Source organism: Helianthus annuus, chromosome 17 (assembly GCF_002127325.2).
Source record: "Helianthus annuus cultivar XRQ/B chromosome 17, HanXRQr2.0-SUNRISE, whole genome shotgun sequence".
NCBI classification, from domain to species: domain Eukaryota; kingdom Viridiplantae; phylum Streptophyta; class Magnoliopsida; order Asterales; family Asteraceae; genus Helianthus; species Helianthus annuus.
In genome coordinates, this window is record NC_035449.2 from 5,651,209 (window position 1) to 5,667,093 (window position 15,885).

The window sequence follows — 15,885 nt, forward strand, 5'->3', positions numbered from 1 at the left end:
TGACCTTTATACCCTTCTGTTTAGCCTATACGAAGCATCTGTAGAAGGGCATAAAGGTCATTATGAAGACAACTACATACGCATCGTAGAGACCCATACGAAGCGTATTTAAAGGTCCAAAAATGACATTTTTGCCCTTATATTTAGCCTCGTATAGCCCAAAAAGAGGGGCAAAATAGTAATTTAACATGTTTATATTTTCAAACTTCAATTTGGGGGGAAAATTGTCCGCCTTTGACATAGGCTGCGTATTGATCAATACGCTGCCTGGGTTTTCTCATTTTACCTTTTTGCCCTTGTTATGAGGCTAAAGGAAGCCAAAAAGAGGGGCTTTATTGTAATTTGGATAACATACGATGCGTAGGGTTCCCTACGCACCTTAGAAGACCTTTTTTTTTTTTTTTTTTCTTGGTTTGTATTTAGAGAAAGTAAAAATAATCCAAAAATTATGTTTATAAAAATTATAAATTATAAATTATAAATTATAAATTATAAATTATAAATTATAAATGAATTAAAAATTATAAATTATAAATTATAAATTATAAATTATAAATTATAAATTATAAATTATAAATGAATTAAAAATGATAAAAACTTTATAAATTAAAAAATTTCTACAATTTACAAAATTACAAGTTTCCGCTTAATCTTCGATAACATTTAAACTCGGTTCTCTGTCTTTGTCTCGGTCTGATTTAGGATGCATTAACTCGTAGTAGTGCTCTAACTGCGGTGTATACATTTCTTCCCACCGTTTCGCAGCTATTGATCGATGTGCCGACCACATCGGGTTCACTAAAGGCATGGGGTAGTCTCCTTCCAACTTAGCATGTATGAAGTGTCCCCCGTGAACATGTACAAGCGTTATCGCTTGAGGTCGTGGATCTAGTGGGGCATCCGTTAATGGGAAGATGGTAGAGCTCCATTCAATGCTTAGCACGTGGAGGACAATATTATACCTTTGCGCTATGAGAAGCCCTACGTGGGGCATTTCCATCCAGTGACTTTCATCGCACCCTTTCACTGAATGCCATTCGATGCTCTTACGTATTCGTTTAAAGTCTCCTTCGTTATATGTTTCGAATACATGCTTCCAACGCGGTTTGTTATGGTCAATCTCCAGTAGTAAATCTCTACGAATATTGGGCCATGCGTGTTCCGTAAAACCTAACCCGACAGCCACAGACCTGTACCCACAATGACCGTCTGGGGTCACATCTTGTATACGCGATATGTAAGAGCGAAACTCTGATGGAATTTGATTCTTAAACCTCTTAATGCATAACAAGTGCTCGTCCCCTTTTATTAATGGAAAAACCTTATCATCCCTCGTCTCCTTCTTTTTAGAACTTGTTGAACTGTTTGGTTGCATTTTAGGTTTTTCAGACTTCACAAACGAACCAGTTCGACGAGAGCCCTCTGACGGTACGTATGAGCTGTGTCGGGGTAAATCGTACTTATGCTTGGGGGAAGCGGTAATTACGTTGCTGTCATCGCCATAGGAGCTGTATCTCGCAGCTTGGTCTAACCTCGCAGCTTCATCTAGCCTTTCTTGTACTTTCTTTGATGTAGGCCGACCGCGAGTGTTTTGCTGGACGATCGGTGGTTTCTTGGTTGACGATTTTGGGGTGAAAACCGCTTTTATCTTTGAAAGCATACTCTTTTGTTGAACGGGGGACTGCGCCTCTAAATGTTGCCGCACATTATTGAGCTCTGCTACAATATCGACCTCCTCGTCTACCAGTTTACAAGGGAGCAAGTCAAGCTTGCGCCAGAATACATCTATCTCGTCGAGTTGTATTATACGCCCTGCACAGTTAAGTTAATACGGTGTGAGAAACAGCTAAATCGTACAAAATAACAAAAGGTTTGTTGTTTTAATATTTTTTACCTGTACGGTTGTAGTTTTCCAGTCTACAAGCACACGGCAATCCTTTGCTAAGCCACATATGGCAACCACATGATGCGTTAAGTTTCCGCAACACATCCATCTTCCTCAGTAGCTCTTTTTCCAGCAAATCAAGTGCTTCATGGGAAACCTTTCCACGTAGGTTGTCCAACATTCGGTGTCTATGGTGGTTCATCGTTTTTTCGATGCTCTCAGTGAAACTTTTTTGTATTTCATCATACTGAGTTTCAACTATATCAATGATGCATCTTGCTATTCGCTCCAATGAACTCCCGCGCGTAATGTATCTTTTTAAATTTGCGTGCTGGCTCTCAACTCTGTTGGTGGTGCGCTGACCAAAGTTGCGACACTTATCGGTCCACGCATAAACGAACATTTCTTTATAGTCTTTGAGCCAGTTTTCGTAGACGTAATCATAGACACCTGTAAAAATAAAATAATGAAATGTAAAAGCGTGTGTGAAATATAATAGATTGGGTGAGTCGTTTGTTGAAGGAACACTTACTTTCTCGGTTGGCAACCACGAGTCGGTTATACATTTTCTCCAAGTTGTACTTGTACATGGGCTCTGATGAAGATTCGCACAATGTCCGCCAGTACGACATAAATTTCCCCCAATCTTCTTTATCGAACCCTTCCTTGCACTTTCTAGCTATATTTTGTTGGATGTGAAAGTGGCATAGAAGCCTTTTTGCGTTCGGGAATACTTTAGAACACGCGTTTATCAGGGCAAGCTCCCTATCCGTGACTATCACACGCGGCATCATACATTCATGCAATATTGACTTGATCCGCTCAAGCACCCACACGTAGTTACCCCTTCGTTCCTTACAAATAACGGCATGTGCGATACAAAAAGACTTCCCAGTCGACGTCATACCCACAACCTGGACAAATGGCATGTTGTAGAGGTTTGTTTTGTAGGTCGCGTCGATCAACATCACGTGCGGGAATGCACGCCACATAGTGATTGAATAAGGATGAACAAAGAAAATCTCTGTTACGACATCTGTTTTGGGATCTTGTCGGGTGTCGTAAATGAATCGGCGGTCATGCAGCAGGCTTTCCAGTGCCTGAATAGGATTCTTTCCGTCCATTATTGTCGCTCTAATTTTTTGTACCGCATTTTGCACGTCTTTCTGAACGTGCAGGCTGTCGGGGAACTGCTTTCTTAGGGTTTGAAATATGATACGTGGCTCCATGTTTTGAGCAGTTAGCTGCTCCACTAGCTTGTATTCGGCTTTAGTGAATCTTCGCACAAAAGCGTGGCCCAACAGACTCGTCGTAGGTTCGTGGTTATGGTTCGCACAGTCCACTTTTAACTCCCACGTGTCGTTCGTCACGTCCCGGATGGCGAGTAATGAAAACGGGCAGCCGATTTTTTTGCTACCAGCTTTCCTAACTGTTGCTTTACTACGGTGTTCACCACTACGGTCGCACACAAGCCATACCATCCCAGTAGTACCGCCAATATTTTTTGATCGGCGGGTAACAATTACGTAACCATTATCCTTTCCCGTTTCTTGTACCCAATTCTTCAAATCAGTTAGAGACATGAAACGCTAAAAAAGGTTACGTTAATAATAATAATAATAATAATAATAATAATAATAATAATAATATAATCGAAACTCATACTTCAGGTACTAATTTTTGTCAATTTTCGAAACTTTAGGGACCATTTTTTTCAATTTTAGAAACTTTAGGGACCATTTTTTTCAATTTTAGAAACTTTAGGGACCATTTTTTCAATTTTAGAAACTTTAGGGACCATTTTTTTCAATTTTAGAAACTTTAGGGACCATTTTTGTCAATTTCAGAAACTTTAGGGACCATTTTTTTCAATTTTAGAAACTTCAGGGACCATTTTTGTCAATTTTCGAAAGTTCAGGGACCATTTTTGCCAATTTTTGAAAGTTTAGGGACCATTTTTGTCCATTTTCGAAAGTTCAGGGACCATTTTTGTAATTTCCGAAAGTTCAGGGACCATTTTTGTCAATTTTCGAAAGTTCAGGGACTGTTTTGTCAATTTTTGGAAACTTCAGGGACTATTTTCGTAAAATTTGAAACTTCAGGGACTTTTTTTTGTTTTTGGCACTTAACTGGACTAACTGAGTTCTCTAACTCAGTTAGTGGTCCCTTGTATTAAATGCTAACCTAGTTAGGATATAACTATGATTTAACTAACTAAGTTAGGTTTAAACTAACCATTTTAACTATGATTTAACTAACTAAGTTAGGTTTAAACTAACCATTTTAACTAAAAATCAATTTCATGATTCTTTTATTTATTTACAATACTAATTTATTTAAAATATTTTTTATTAATTTATTTATTTAGAGAAGAAAAATAAATTGTTTATTAACTTAACTTTCTTAACTTGTTTATTTACTAAATCTTATAATTATTTTGTTAATTAATTATAATATTTTTAACAACAACAACAACAACAACAATAATAATAATAATAATAATAATAATAATAATAATAATAATATTTATAATTATATTTATAATTAAAGTATTTTAACAATAATAATAATTATTATAATTATATCATTTTTAACTATAATAATAATGATACCTCATTTACTTGAAATGGATTGCTCGGGGTAGATGGTTCATAAAGTGATGTGTTACGGGACTCATAACCATATCCAACTTCATCCCTATATCTATCGTATACACTGTCGTATACACTGTAGCCCCCATATCCACTGTAACCACCTTCACCCCCGTATCCACCATCACCACCGTATCCACTGTAACTTCCGTATCCACCTTCGTCCCCGTATACCCCATAACCCGGATACGATGGCTGCGACGGGTAATATGGTTCATCAACAGGTGCATTCTCAGCACCGTATCCACTTTGTTGCACGTACGGAGATTCATACCCGTATCCGTAATCTGGACACACTTGATGCACCGGATAATTTGGTTCATCAACAGGTGCATTCTCAGCACCGTATCCACTTTGTTGCACGTACGAAGATTCATACCCGTATCCGTAATCTGGACACACTTGATGCACCGGGTAATTTGGTTCATCAACAGGTGGAGTGGGAGTCTTGTTCAAGTCTGGCAACTGTGTTTCTTGATCAACAGGGACTCCAGACACAACCTCCTCCTCCTCATTGGCAGCATTTGATCCCCATGTGTCGTTAGAATAGCGATTACCGAAATAATTATCCTTCCAAAATGATGACATTTTAACAAGGTTGAACAAAAAACAAACAATTTACTTAAGAAGAAGATGAAGGAAAGCAAAGTATATGAAAAGGAAAGCAAAGTATATGTCGGATGATGGGTAACAGACATGAATGGAGGGATAAATAGACTTTCATCTGGCATGTCAATACGCAGCGTATTGATCCCTACTCACCGTATTACTTTATTCACGTGCCCTGGACAACATCGTATCAGGTCAAATCAGTCTGTCAATACGCTGCGTATTGATCAATACGCACCCTATTTAAGACTGATTTGACATGGTACTAGGTTTGACTGTCTGGTCGTGTACCTACCACTTATATACGCTGCGTATTGGTCAATACGCAGCGTATTCAGGTAACCCTATACGCTGCGTATTGGTCAATACGCAGCGTATCTAAACCCTAAATGTGCAGATAGCCTGGCTTGGTGTGCAGATAGTGAGAGCCTTTTCATACCCTAGCCTATCCCTTCTTGTAACCATTGAAATTTGGTGTTTATATCCGCTAACAATTTTTAAAAATAACCCCTGGGTCATCCAAAATCTTGCTCGAAACATACTTCCATCGTGTAGTTTCTATAATTTATTATAAGTTATTAATGAGTAAGTGTAGTTTCTATATTTTATTATAAGTTATTAATGAGTAAATTACACAAATACTCAATGTGGTGGTTAATACATAAAGGATTAGGATCAAATACAAAAAATTCTAATTGTAAGAAGGGTACAAATGTTTCTAAAAAAACCCAGTAAAAAAAAAAAAAAAAAAAACTTAAATATCTACTACCACCAAAAACCTAAACCCCCCCCCCCCAATCACCCACCCCGAATTTTTTTTAACCGAGGGGTGGTAGGTTAGGTTTTTGGGTGGTAGTGGGGGGTAGGGGGTTAGGTTTGGGGGGGGGGGGATTTTTTTTTTAGGTTTTTTGGGGGTGGGGGGTTAGGTTTTTTTTAGGGTTTTGGTGAGTGGGGGTGGGGCGTTAGGTTTTTTTGGTGAGGTATAGTTTTTTTTTTTTTTTTTTTTTTTTTTTTTTTTTTGCCGAGTGGGGTGGGGGAAGGGGTAGGTTTTTGGGTGGAGGGGGGTGGGGGGTTTAAGTTTTTGGGTGGTGGTGGGGTGGGGTGGGGTGGGTGCTTAGGGTGGAGGGTATAGTCAAACACCTTAGGGTGTTTGAGTGAAATCCTAGCCAATAATATTATGCCATATTAACTCCCCATTCCACTCCCCATTTTGCACTCAATCAGAGGGTATAGTCAAACACCTTAGGGTGTTTAAGTTATATATTTTTTATTTTTTAGAAATTATTCATAAATAAACAAAACATATTAAAAAATATAAAAACAAAGGTACTTTTAATTAAAAAAAACGCATTACATAAAAAAACCTAACTTAAAATATAAAAATAAATTAAAAAAAACCTAATTAAAAATATAAAAATAAATTTAAAAAAACTAATTTAAAATATAAATAAAAATAAAAAAAAACCTAATTTAACTATTCGTCGTCGGAATCCGCTAAAAGGTGGGTAAATCTTGTTCTCCAAGATGCTCCACAAGATCATATTTTAGTCTATAATGCGTATCTTCATCAATGAGCTCGTTATAAGCAGTGTCTTCGAAAACGGGCTCGACTGGAGGATCCCGAATATGTACCGGTGCAATCGCGTTTCCGTCGTCTTTAGAATCATATTATGCATAATAATGCACGCATATACGACCATCCTAATTTTTTTAACACTCGTAGAACGCATAACGACCATCCTAATTTTCTTTTCTTGCCGCCTCGTGTTGCCTCTTGAACTTCTTTCTTTCACAATGTGAGGATACGGAAATGATTTCACAAACACGGACCAAGTAGGTTAGATTCCATCAGTAAGATAGTATCCACGCTTGTACAAGTGGTTGTTCACGTAAAATGGGCATTTTGGTGCAGTTCCATTTCGCTCAGTAAGAAATAACGGAGATTGTTGGAGCACGTTGATGTCGTTTTGTGAACCTGCTGGACCACAAAAAGCATGCCAAATCCATAAATCCTGAGAGGCCACCGCCTCTAGCATAACTGTCGGGTGACTGTGATCCCCCCTCATATATTGACCCCGCAACTCCGTTGGACACATTCTCCAAACAAAATGTGTACAATCAAGACTACCCAACATCCCAGGAAGGTGATGTTTCTCCTCATGAGCTTGGTACAAGAGCGCAACGTCGTGGCTAGTAGGTCTACGTAAAAACTAAGAAGCGTATAAATTACATACCGTTTCGCAAAAATATTCTAGACTTTCTCGGGAAGTCCTTGTGGACATATTTAAATACTCGTCGAACTCGTCTGGAGCGTTACCGGTTGCTAGTTGCTTAATCGTCGAAGTAACTTTTTGAATCGATGTAAAACTCTTCCTACCACTAGCATCCGCGGCGTCTTGAAACCACGAGTTATTCGCTTGCACGTCACTCAAAATTTTTAAAAACAACCTTTTGGACATACGAAACCTTTGACGAAAAACATCTTCGTTGAATACGGGCTCCTCGACAAAATAATCTCTCGTAAGGTTGTCGTGACATTTCACTCGATCTCGATGGACAGTTTTCCTTTTTCTAGAAGTGCCCGTGTCTTCCAGTTGAGCGGCTTCGTTAATAAGATTTTGGAAAAAAAAAATTAAACTATTATCGCTCGAGGAAGAATCATCGTCTTCACTAATATCAATTGGAAGGAATAGCGGTGGTATATCATCCATTGAAAAAATAGGAGTGATTTTTTTTTTAAAAATAAAGTTGGATGGAGAAGAGTTGTGTATTTTAAATTGATTGAAATTATGGGTATTTATATACAAAATTCAAACGGTCGAAAAAAATACAAAACGGTCAAAAATAACGTTCAAATAATTAAAAAAACGGTCAAAAATCAATCACCTCAATCGGTGAACACTCACCGAAATTCACATCATCACTCCTCCTCACCGAATGCCCCCAAACCGAGGGTATAGTCACCGATTCGGTGACTCTACTCACCGCACAAGTCCCCGAGGGTTATACCCTCCACTCTTAGGTTTTGGGTGGTGATGTAGTGTGTTTAATTTTAGGTTATTGGACACTTGTCACTCTATAAATCCTTCTTACACTTCTTACAATTAGGAGTATTTGTAGAATAACTTAACCCAATACACAAATACTCAATGTGGTGGTTAAAAGTGACACATTTGGGTGCTTGGGTAATTGTTGTAGAACATTTACATACTTGATAGCACCACGATAATATGGCATAACTCAAAGACAAAGAGATGCCATGATAGTCAAAAAAATGATTGAAGGTTGGCTTTATAAGGGCCAGATGACGGATGTCGTTCCAAAATATATACAAAAGTTTCACGAATCATACAGGAAGCGTTTAAAGGAATGAATGATACAAGAGTTAAACCAAACTGGCCACACATAGAGTGTTGGACTCTCTTATATGCTTTACTCAGGTTTTTTACGGGGATTTTACTTGAGACAGTTTTAACTCATCTCAAAAAGTTATACAAGCCGGTTGGCTAAAACCAAATCAATTCGTAGCACTTTTACTAAAGTTAATTCGAGCACATTTTAGTTGAGTTTTTTCTTGATAATTCCGCAATCTGAAATTAAAAACAAATAACTAACGGTACTATGAGTAAGGTTGTTCAAAAATATCCGTATCCGAAAATCCGATCCGAACTATCCGAAATTCGGGTATCTGAATTTCGGATTCTGATAGTGATTTTAAAAATTTTTGGATTTCGATCTGAAAATATCCAAAGTATTCGAAAATATCCGAAAATTGATATTCGGATATCCGAAATATCCGGTTCCAAATATTATAAATAATAAAAAATATTAAAAAATGGATATTCGGCTATCCGATCGTCCGAATTTTGGTTATCCGAAATTTCATTTTGAAAGTTAGAACCATAGCATTAATATAATGTATCTCATATCATCCGAATTTTGGATATCCGAAATTTCATTTTGAAAGTTAGAACCATACATTAATATAATGTATCTCATATTTATAATTTTGACGCAGGGGATGAAAATATGAAATGCTATATGATACAACTATAAAGCCCAAGAATATTTTGGGCTTTTAAAAGTCCACCTTAAAAACTTTTTTCTAGCTGCTATGGTAGATATTATCTTTTTTTTGACCTGCTATGGTAGATATTATCTACTGGATACCAGATAGTAGTTGTCTCAATTTTTTTATTTGATTATACATTATATTAATGCTATGGTTCTAACTTTCAAAATGACAATAATATATTTTAAAAACAAACTAAATTGAATGTTGAAATATGTAAGGAATACAGTAGAATGAGGGATTGTGAAATGTAATGTATTCACTTGATATGATTCTATCTTTCTTTCACTTTATTATGTTTATACAAATTAACAAGTACCAAAAACAAAATAAACTGTCTACGATATGGTACCTGTATAGTAACAAATAAACCTTATAATGACACGATAAAATATAAGTTACGTCGAGTTGAAAATTAATATATACATATACAACACGACTGTAGCATGTAGGTTCTAAATGTAAAATGTAAAATTTAATGGCTTTAATTCACTAAACACTCAAATGTAAACTTAATCTTGGAGTTGTGCTTTGATCCCCAACATTTTTAAAGCAGTGTCTCATGTTAAGGAATATGTGATATAATTAACTCCGAAAAGGGAGTAAGAGCTTTTGTTATACTGTGTTAGCGTGAGTGAGGTGAGGGCCACGTAAAGTTGTAAGCTCGCGCGAACACCACGCCACCCCTGGGTGAGTGTTCCACGAGCCGTGATGGAAGTCACGTCATGACCACTTGAATATATTTAAATTAAATATGTTAATTATGTACATGTCAAGTATATTAATTGTGTTAAAATCAATTAAAAAAATCACTTAGGCTGGAGGGTGTGGGATGGAGCCCCTAGGGGCTTTATCAAGACACGTATGATCCACGTCAGCTAGGGGGCTTTATAACGTCTTCCCTTAACTTGCAGGGTGTGGAATAAAGCCCCTTATTAAACAAAATTAAAAAAAAATGTATTGGTTGAAATGCATGTGGCCCCACCGGAACACTTCTTCCTCCTCGTTACCATGATGGAGCCATGCCCATAACGCCTAGTTAATTTGCTGGGTGTGGGCCGATGGCGCCGGGTGGCGCTATAGGGGCTGAGGTGGCCATGGTGGCGCCTCCACACCCTCCGGCCTTACTCTTAGACCATATGTAGTTGTCCACGCCAAGGGGTGTGAATCGCAACGACGTGGCATGGCTTTTGTAGGTTTCCGATTTGGGTGCAGCGTGAACACTGCGCCAATGGTGTGTGGAGGGTTGGGTGTGGTAGTTGCACACTTGAAGGGGCGTTTTGTGTGGCGTGGGCGTATTTCTCCGAGCTGGCTCCAACATGAGGTGTGGGCCACGCCCTAGATGTAGCCCACTAAAGACGATATTTCAATCACTAACCATAACACATGTCTTGCTTACATAATGCATACATGTCTCACACTCAGAATGTATAACTCATTCACTTAGTTAAGCTTTTGGTGTCCCTTGGGGGCCCTTCTTTGAACAACCAAATAAAATGGATTTTAAAAAAATATATTATTATTTAATGTTATTGATAGTGGATTTAAAGAATGACGTACGCTGCCAAAGGGCCCCAATCTAATGAAGTAGGACAAAACCAACAATATTTGACCAACACTGGTATCAAAGGTAACATGTGGTGTTTGTTCATATTACTATAGCATCGGTTGTCGGTTATACCCATTGTATTTCGTTCATTTCTGTATTTTTTTTCTTTTTTATTACCATCAAAGCATATTACATGCATATAGAGGCGATTGACTGTGGAAGCGACTCGAGTTTAAGCCTGCAATAACAGGCGGCTCAGATAATGGTTTGTTATTTTTTTTCTTGTTGCCGTTTGTCTGTTTGCCTGTCATTTTTATCTAATTTTTCTATCGAGTATAAAGTAGTAACTTTATTGTAAAAAAAAATATGTACGTTTGGGTTAAACGGTTTGTATTAAAACTAAACAGTTTGGTAAATAAGCTCTAACGAAAATGGGTTCGTCTCTAAGTTGTTTTTTTATAAAAAGAAAGGGAAATAAAAAATGAAATGAGTTCACCCATTTTATTTGTAATTTTCTAACACTTAAGTTTCTAATATATAATACATAATGTACAATGCTTTGTGTGCATGACTTGAAGAAAAATGATATGATTCAACTTGGAATTGCTCCTAAAATAATTGAAGATAATGATATTTCTACATGATACAAATTTGAATTTTTTTTTTTGTGCCAAGCAAACGGCATTCAAAAAGTTATAACATATACAAAATAAGGGTGAGGTTCGGCTATAAAGTCCATTTTTTCTACAAAGTGTATAAAGTCATAAAACACCACAATTTCAGCCATAAAACACACTCAAAACCCACAAATAACATAGTGAAGATCACTAAAACACAATATCCAAACCCCAACACTCTTTAAAAACTTCAAACACATCATCGTACAACTATGAATATAAAACACGACATGATAATCAACATAAAACACACTAATGTTAGTCATTTGATAATCAAAGCCTTATCATCCAAAACACAACACAAAACCCGCAAATATGGTATTTTAGTAATCTTCACTATGTTATTTGTGTGTTTTGAGTGTGTTTTATGATTGACATTATGATGTTTTATAACTTTTTACACTTTGTAGGAAAAATGGTAGGCATGAGACTATCAAATATGATTTTTTGCTTACGAGTCAAAACTTGTTGGATCTGTATTTCATTTTAAGGTTTTATTAGAGTTTTGTTAATTACTAACAGAAAATAAAAAGGTAGAAAAATACTAAAGAAATAAAATAAAACAAAGAGCATAAAATAATAAGTAGTGCATTAAAATGACTTTAAAGTTAAATCATTACAATAACAATACAAGCTTTCAAACAAAATCGACGTAAATGAATGTATAACTAAAAATATACATTGTAGACAATTTTCAAGAAGTTAGCCTTGGTCCATTTTTATCTCTTCTTACTAACTTAGCTCATTAAAATACAAAATAACCAGAGTTATCATTATGCCTATGTCACATCTTTGTTTAGTGAAGGGAGTTCTCAACAAATTGTATTCCATTTCTTAATCCTATTTCAGTAATAGATACCGACATGTTCTTGAATATTGGTTAACACAATGTCACAATGTATCGGTTTAGACGATTCACTACATGTATACACCCAGTGGCGGAACTAGTCTATTAAATTAGAGGTATTCAAAAAATTTTTTTTACCGTGCAATCATACAATATTAAAAGACAGGCAATAAATAAATAAAATAAAACAAATAGCTAATAGATTTGTCATTTTCTTTTTTTCATAGCTTAAAATCATTCCATCACGTCGTCCACTTTTACTTTATGAAAAAAAAAATCATTTTCGACTACATAAACCATGGCATTGTTCAAAAATTCCGGGCCCATTCGATTGCGTATAAAACAGGCCCATTGGCGCCCCCATAATCAACAATTAAATGGACCTCTTTTATTATTATTTTTGGTCTTGGACTAATGGGCTAGCTTAATAGGCTATTAACAATTATGTTTGAGCTTGTAAAAAGAATTAGATTTACACTGTTATACTATCCTATTTTTATGGTTAGTGGCATCCTTGTATTTTTTAGGGATATTCTTTGTATAAAAACGAAAAAAAAATAACACTGTAAATACGGGGTTGAGCCGTAGCCCGTGTTATGGCTGCTTATATTGTGGTTCCGCCCCTGTATACACCTACATCGTTAATGTATAACATAATTATTTACATGGTTGTAAAAGTCCCGCCTAGGCTCCGAGTACTCCCCGAGTACTCGCTACAAGGTAGGCTGCCGAGGCACGAGTACTGGTCTCCCAGGCCAATTACTCCCCGAGTAATCTCCGCCTAAGCCGAGTACTTCCCGAGTACTCTCGAATCCGACTAGGGAGCGCCTAGCGACTTTTTGCAACCATGATTATTTATAAAGATTTTTTTAAATAGCTAATTAACCTACTTCTAAATACTTCATTTTACACAAAGTGGGACATAAAGCATAAGGAAATATACCTTAGACTACATGTTGTGGAAGCCGTGATCGGCGGCGCTAGCCACGTCGAAGGCCACCTGACTCGCGAACACCACAACAGTGCCCCACGATGGCCGGCACGAGCGAGCCAAGGTGAGTATGGTAGCGGGGTTTTTCGACCTTTGGAGGTGTGGGATTCCGAGCCATTGTTTTGAATAAAAAAATTACAAAAATTTTACAAATAAAGCCCGAAAGTCACACATTTCTCCCATATTTAAAAAAAAAAAACTCTATTGCTCTCACAAAAAATGGAATGGAATGTATTTTCTTCATCTGATTCTTTCGAAGAAGACGATCTCATTATTGAAGCGGGTATGGTAACACTAAACTACTTGGTTGAATGGTCTCAAAGGCGACGAGGGCTAACGAGACAACTACCACTTGATCGTGACCAAGAGGGAACTACAAATTTAGAAATAATAAAGATAAAAAAAAAAAAACTGAAAACTCGCTCAAGCCACTGCTCACCTAAACCACAATATTACAGGATAAATCCAAGTACTCACCTAGAAGACAACAAGTAATCTTAATAAACACCTTGATGCTATAATATAAATATTGTCATAACCGAACTACAATCATCACTTCTCCAAAAAATATATCCCAAACAAGAAATTGGTCAACATGACTATAGTCAAAGCATGAGTTCAGTTAACAATAAAGCGAACCTCTGCCAAAAGACAGAAAGAAACACATATTTCCCACCAATCTCCACTTTCCTCATTCTTTTAACACATAAAAAAGTAAGTGCACACTAACGGCGTCAAGTGACCAAGTAAATAGGCATGGGAGATGCCGAGATCTTGCAACTTTGATCAACGTTGACTTCAGTCAAACTAACGTACGGTATATCCAAATCACCTTTCCGGACCGGTGTAATTGTTCCAGCTAGTGGTCCAGACGACGGCCTACTAGTGGACAAACGGTGGTAAGTAGGAGTGGAATTTCCACTCCTACTTTCCGCTAAATACACCGGTCCAGACACCGCCCGAACTCCCCCACCGTCTCCATACACAACGTTGGATGACGGTGGGGAGGCAGTTCGTTTGCGTTTGAAAAAATGCAAGGCGTGTTTCCACCAACGTTTACGACTCTTTTTAATCTTCTTGCTATTGTCGTCTTTAGTAACGGGTTTTTGGAGCTTGAAATGGAGGGTGTCGATGTTGGATCTGGATGAACATGTTTCACGTTTGTGTTTTCTTGCTTCTTCTAACACCTGTAGAAGTAAAGAGATATTGATTATTATTATTATATTTATGACTATTAGTCAGATGTTGTGAAGGGAGAAATGGGACCTGGAAATAGTCGAATTGAGAGTCGAAGCCGTAGTCGCTGAAATGTTGAGGCTCATGAAGAGAGAAAATGGGGGATTGGGTGGTGTTCATGATTTTGCAATCACAGTGTCAGTAAGTGAGATACAGGTACGAATGGGTAGGTTTGAGTATTGGGATAAATAGAGGGGGGTTGAGGTGTTAACCACAGCTAAATATAATAATAATAATAATAATAATAATAATAATAATAATAATAATAATAATAATAATAATAATTATTGGGCAAAATATATTGAAAATTTCACTTTTCTTTTGTTTGTTAGGTGATGTTTGTTTTTTTTAGATAAAGACTGTCTGCAGTCTTATTTCAGCTGATTTTATGTCTGCAACTGAAGATGTGGTCTGAAGGTCTGTAAGCTGAAAATATAATACTGTTTGTTTTATAAGCTGGATATAAGCTGAAAAAAAACCATAATACAACCACCACCACCACCACTACACTGCCCAAACCACCACCACCACTCAAACCCGTCACAAAAAATAAAAAAAAAAACGAATCTGGCTAGAAAAAAAGTAACAACTTCAATATCCACTAATCTTCTAAACCCACAAAAAAAAAAAAAAATCAAACAAATTTCTAAACTTTAACCTATCAAACTCAAACACAGATCCAATATCAATAAACCTAACTTTTGAAATCAAACAACTTCAAAACCCACCGTAACCTTCAGACCACTTAACTTCAAAATCATAAAAAACGACCACTTAACTTTTGAAATCAAACAACTTCAAAACCCACCGTCACCTTCAGACCAAATACCTTTTTCCGGCCAAATTCGTCAGTCGTCACCATAAATTTCAGGATCTTCTCGAATCTTGATCATCACTATAAATTTCAAGATCCCAATTTCAAACAACCCATCTGAAAATTTCCAACTGAAATCGAAAACAACAACAAAAACCCACAAATTTTCTGTAAAAAAGATACAACCTTTGAACCTTTCAACTAATCTTGATCTGAATTCGAACCTTTTTCAGTTCTTTAATGGCTGCTAAACAAGATAAAGCAATCGGAATCGATCAGATGAGTCGACGAGAGAGAGAGAAGCTGGAGAGAAAGAGGTGGAGGTGGTGGTGGCGGTGTAATTGTGGATGTGGTGGTGGGTTGAAGGTGACGGTGGAGGAGGGTTGAAGGTGAAGGTGGAGGTGGTGGTGGTGGTGGTGGTGGTGGGTTTTAAGGAGGGAGAGAGAGAGAGGAGGAAGATTTGAAGATCTGATGGGTTAAGAAGATGTTAGATATTAGCTTTTTTTAAGCTAATAAAAGCACTTTACAGATCTTCTTAAAAAAAACAAACAGTA

At 36.9% G+C, this 15,885-nt stretch overlaps 2 protein-coding genes across 2 annotated transcripts; both read right to left on the bottom strand.

Annotated features, from left to right (window-relative positions):
• Positions 1 to 646: 646 nt before the first annotated feature.
• LOC110922919 lies at positions 647 to 5,432 on the bottom strand. Its single transcript, XM_035986126.1, has 4 exons — positions 4,498 to 5,432; positions 2,418 to 3,474; positions 1,895 to 2,335; positions 647 to 1,812 (listed from the first exon to the last, which is right to left on the bottom strand). Exons 1-4 carry the CDS (start codon positions 5,122 to 5,124, stop codon positions 647 to 649), a joined length of 3,291 nt encoding a protein of 1,096 aa, XP_035842019.1. The 5' UTR covers positions 5,125 to 5,432.
• An 8,341-nt stretch (positions 5,433 to 13,773) lies between these two features.
• Positions 13,774 to 15,682, bottom strand: LOC110922368. The gene is made up of 2 exons (XM_022166689.2): positions 14,548 to 15,682; positions 13,774 to 14,468 (listed from the first exon to the last, which is right to left on the bottom strand). Exons 1-2 carry the CDS (start codon positions 14,635 to 14,637, stop codon positions 14,016 to 14,018), a joined length of 543 nt encoding a protein of 180 aa, XP_022022381.1. The 5' UTR covers positions 14,638 to 15,682; the 3' UTR covers positions 13,774 to 14,015.
• Between the last annotated feature and the right edge of the window lie 203 nt (positions 15,683 to 15,885).

What these genes read in the sequence shown, in the direction of transcription:
- LOC110922368 (XM_022166689.2), bottom strand. Translation starts at nt 14,637, where the DNA reads ATGAACACCACCCAATCCCCCATTTTCTCTCTTCATGAGCCTCAACAT. An exon ending in CTCAATTCGACTATTTCCAG is followed by an intron (nt 14,469 to 14,547) that starts GTCCCATTTCTC and finishes TTACTTCTACAG; the next exon opens with GTGTTAGAAGAAGCAAGAAA.
- LOC110922919 (XM_035986126.1), bottom strand. Translation starts at nt 5,124, where the DNA reads ATGTCATCATTTTGGAAGGATAATTATTTCGGTAATCGCTATTCTAAC. An exon ending in ATCCATTTCAAGTAAATGAG is followed by an intron (nt 3,475 to 4,497) that starts GTATCATTATTA and finishes AACCTTTTTTAG; the next exon opens with CGTTTCATGTCTCTAACTGA. An exon ending in CGTGGTTGCCAACCGAGAAA is followed by an intron (nt 2,336 to 2,417) that starts GTAAGTGTTCCT and finishes TTATTTTTACAG; the next exon opens with GTGTCTATGATTACGTCTAC.